The 3308-nt window shown below is 46.5% G+C and overlaps 1 protein-coding gene across 7 annotated transcripts in view; it reads left to right on the forward strand.

Annotated features, from left to right (window-relative positions):
* Positions 1-3308, forward strand: part of caska (calcium/calmodulin-dependent serine protein kinase a) — a 108682-nt gene that overhangs the window by 94281 nt on the left and 11093 nt on the right. For all 7 annotated transcript variants that reach the window (XM_023393450.2, XM_087170227.1, XM_087170228.1 and 4 more), the window contains one exon: positions 732-767. In XM_023393450.2, the coding sequence (XP_023249218.1) occupies positions 732-767 (36 nt within the window). The remainder of the gene's footprint in view (positions 1-731; positions 768-3308) is intronic.

The following is a 3308-nucleotide window of genomic DNA, read 5'->3' on the forward strand; positions in this document are numbered from 1 at the left end:
GTGCGTCTCATCTGTCACGTTGATGTGTCATGTGTCCGTCAGTTGATCCGTTTGTCCGTGTAGATGTCCGTCTCTCATGGGTTGTGTGTGTTTGTTTTTATTTTGACTTGTGACTGTGACAGTAGCATTATTAGCATTAGCATTAGCATTAGCAGTAGGCGGGTCGCCCTGCACTGATCTCCTGACTCGATCCCGTGTCATTCTCCCTGGTCATCTGTTTGAGCCAAAGGCCCCGTGTCCGATATCTCAGTTAACAAATTGGTGTGCCGCCTCGTGACGCCTGCTACGTGCTGCTACACAACACGCTGGGCCTCCTGTGGTTGCCGTGGCGCCGGGGGAAACACACACACTCTCTCCCTCTCTGCTTCACACTAAACCTTACGGGGTTGTGCAGCTTCCTCCTGTTCCTCCGGACAGACTCTGACGCCGTGGGCGTGCTGAGGCTGAGGCTGAGGCTGAGGCTGAGGCTGATGCTGATGCTGAAGCTGATGCTGATGCTGATGCTGAAGCTGCTTCGCTCGCTCTGTGCTTGCTTGGTCGCTCCGCAGGCGGATCTGCTTTAACAGATGAGAGTCGCTCTCCTCTCCTCTCTCTGACTGTCTGTGTTTTTTTATCTTTCACAACAGTAGCTAGGTTGCAGATGAATGTGCATGCTTCTCCTCTCCGTCTGAGCCCAGTGTTTCTATCTCGTTTAACCTCGTCTCTCTGTCATCAACGCTTTGTTCCCACAGGACCTGCCCTCCACCATCCAGCCCAAAGGTCGACAGGTGAATAAAAGTCACTTACTCGCTCACCTGCACTTACACTGTACGACGCTTGCACCCCCCCCCCCCCCCCATACACAAGTGTGTGTCTTGATTTCTCCCCAACCTTCTTCTCTGCTTCACTCAGTACAAACTGGATTCATTCACAAGATGCTGTTTTGTTTAGACGGTGACCGAGCTCTGACCTCTGACCTTTGACCTCTTTTTAAACTGTTAAAGAAGAAATATTAGATTCTGGGCCGCTGCAGCTGTTCGGCTCCCGTCAGACACACAGATGCTTCTGGGTTCAGATGAAGCTTTTATTGATTTTATTGAAGAACAAATCTGAACAGTGAGAACGGTTTTAATGCAAATGAAACAGTGTGTGTGTGTGTGTGTGTGTGTGTGTGTGTGTGTGTCTGGTCGGTGAAGTAAAGTAGATCCAGACCAGCAACAACAACAACACACACGTCTTTGTGATCCCTCTCTCCTCACCTGTTCTCTCTAACAACCACACCTCCCCTTTTATATCATTGTATGAGGTCATGAACTCATCACGCAGCAGCGCTCACCTGGAGAAATCAGTTCAGTCTTTCAGTAGAGGTTTGCAAATCAGAAAGAGAGACCTGATCCACCGGAGACAGAGTTTAGATGTAGATTTGGAGTCTGGTGACAAACAGCACCTTTTTTTAAATGATCCTTATTATCATCATTTGGCCATGATTCCTTTATTTGACAGAGAGAAGGGGGCCGCTCAGCCGTCGGGTCGCCCCACAAACAGAGCAACTTTCTGGGCAGAACAGAACTCCTCTGCCTTGAACAGAGTCCCAGTATTTCCCCGTCAACATGTCCTCACAGTCAGTTAGCTTTAGCACCTAACGGCCAATCACCGCTCCCCACTGGGTTTTAGTTTTTAGTCTGAATGATTTGACTTTACATGTGTTCTGTCTCAGAGTTTCAGGAGTGAGTCCTACAGTCCGTTCAGCAGCCTCCATTAAAGACTTAGAGGCACAGTTTGGTTTAGCATGCCTTAAATTTTTATATCCATTTTTAAAATGATCTTTAATGTACGTTATTCCTACAGTTAGTGTCACAGAATCTGGCGAGTTTTCCAACTGAAAACTAAACTGTCAGACAGAAGCTGATAATCAAACCTGAATCCAAACAGTGAGATAACAGCAGCAGCAGCAGGATGAAACTCCACCTGTGCTCTGGTATCAGACACTGAAACACTGACCCGCTGCGATAGGACGGGTCTCTACTTTTGACCCAGTTTGACTGAATGTGACTTGGATCCGTCCAGAGTCCGGGATCAGGTCTCAGGTTACAGGATCTAAAGTGAGTGAGCGCTGCTGTGTGATGTCTGACTTCCTTTACTTTAACTGTGTGTGTGGTAATAATGGCACAGGCATTGTTGCTAGAGTTCACCCCCTAACCACTGATCCCCGGTCAGACATGACCTCCGGCCGCCGACACACGGCTGTGAGAGCAGGAGTTATGGGAAACCTCGACCTCCATAACAACCCTCCATAATCGCCATCTCATCCCGTCACAGCGTGTTTGTGTGTGTGCGTGTGTGTGCGTGTGTGTGTGTGTGTGTGAGCAGCTTCCTCACACTTCACCCAACATCACACAGAAACAAGATGTCTCCCTCTTAATGCTGGGAGATCCGGGCTGAGGTCGAAACAGAAGAAGAGTCAAACTGAGTGAAATGATCTGAAGTATCAGAGCTGAGGAAAGGAGCTTCACCGCTTCCTGTCTTGTCTCCTTTAGCAAAGAGGAAACACTGGAGCTTCCTTTACCAAAGGAAAGGAGAAATGCCGTCCCACAATTCTTCGACGCCACATTTAAAGCGACGCATCGTTGTAGTTTCACCACAGCAGAGACACGGAAATGTAGAAACAGCAGAGCAGCTGTTTGATGTCTGATCGACTGAAATCACATAAATATAGATTCATTCTCTTTAAATCCGTCATGAAGAACAAGCAGGATATATTTCTAGTCAACAATATGATCATCAGAAGTAAATACTTCAGTCTACACATAAATGTTGTTTCACTAAAGCACCAAAAATGAATTTCTCTACTTCACAAATCTAAAGAAATATCAGGAAACTACAAACTTATGTCTGAATATAATTTATTCTGACCTCTTGCTCAGTTCATAATTTGTATTTAATTATCATTTTAATGGCTGAAGTTTCATCTTATTTCAACGTTTCAGTCCAGTTTGTTTTTGTGGTTAAAGGAAGATTTATCGTCCTGGTGGTAGTTAAATAAAGTTGGTTTAAAGAAGCTCAGTCTAAGTGCAGTCAGTTTTTTTCCTGATGAATTCTCCTTCTCCTTTTCCGTGGAGGTGGAGGAGAACAGGTGAGAGAGGAGGGTGTTCATCCTCTTCGACCTCAGCCCAGGTGTCAGTGGTTGTAGATCCGACCAGCAGAGGGCAGCAGAGTCCACATCCGACTCACCTTTTACTGTCTCATAGTCTGATATATTTTAAATACTTCCAAACAAAGGGGAAGCAGTTGTACCTCACCCTCGTCCTCTCTCACCACCATCAACACCC

Source organism: Seriola lalandi, unplaced genomic scaffold (assembly GCF_002814215.2).
Source record: "Seriola lalandi dorsalis isolate HSWRI2012SDOR001 ecotype SW California unplaced genomic scaffold, Sedor1 jcf7180002054936, whole genome shotgun sequence".
NCBI lineage: Eukaryota > Metazoa > Chordata > Actinopteri > Carangiformes > Carangidae > Seriola > Seriola lalandi.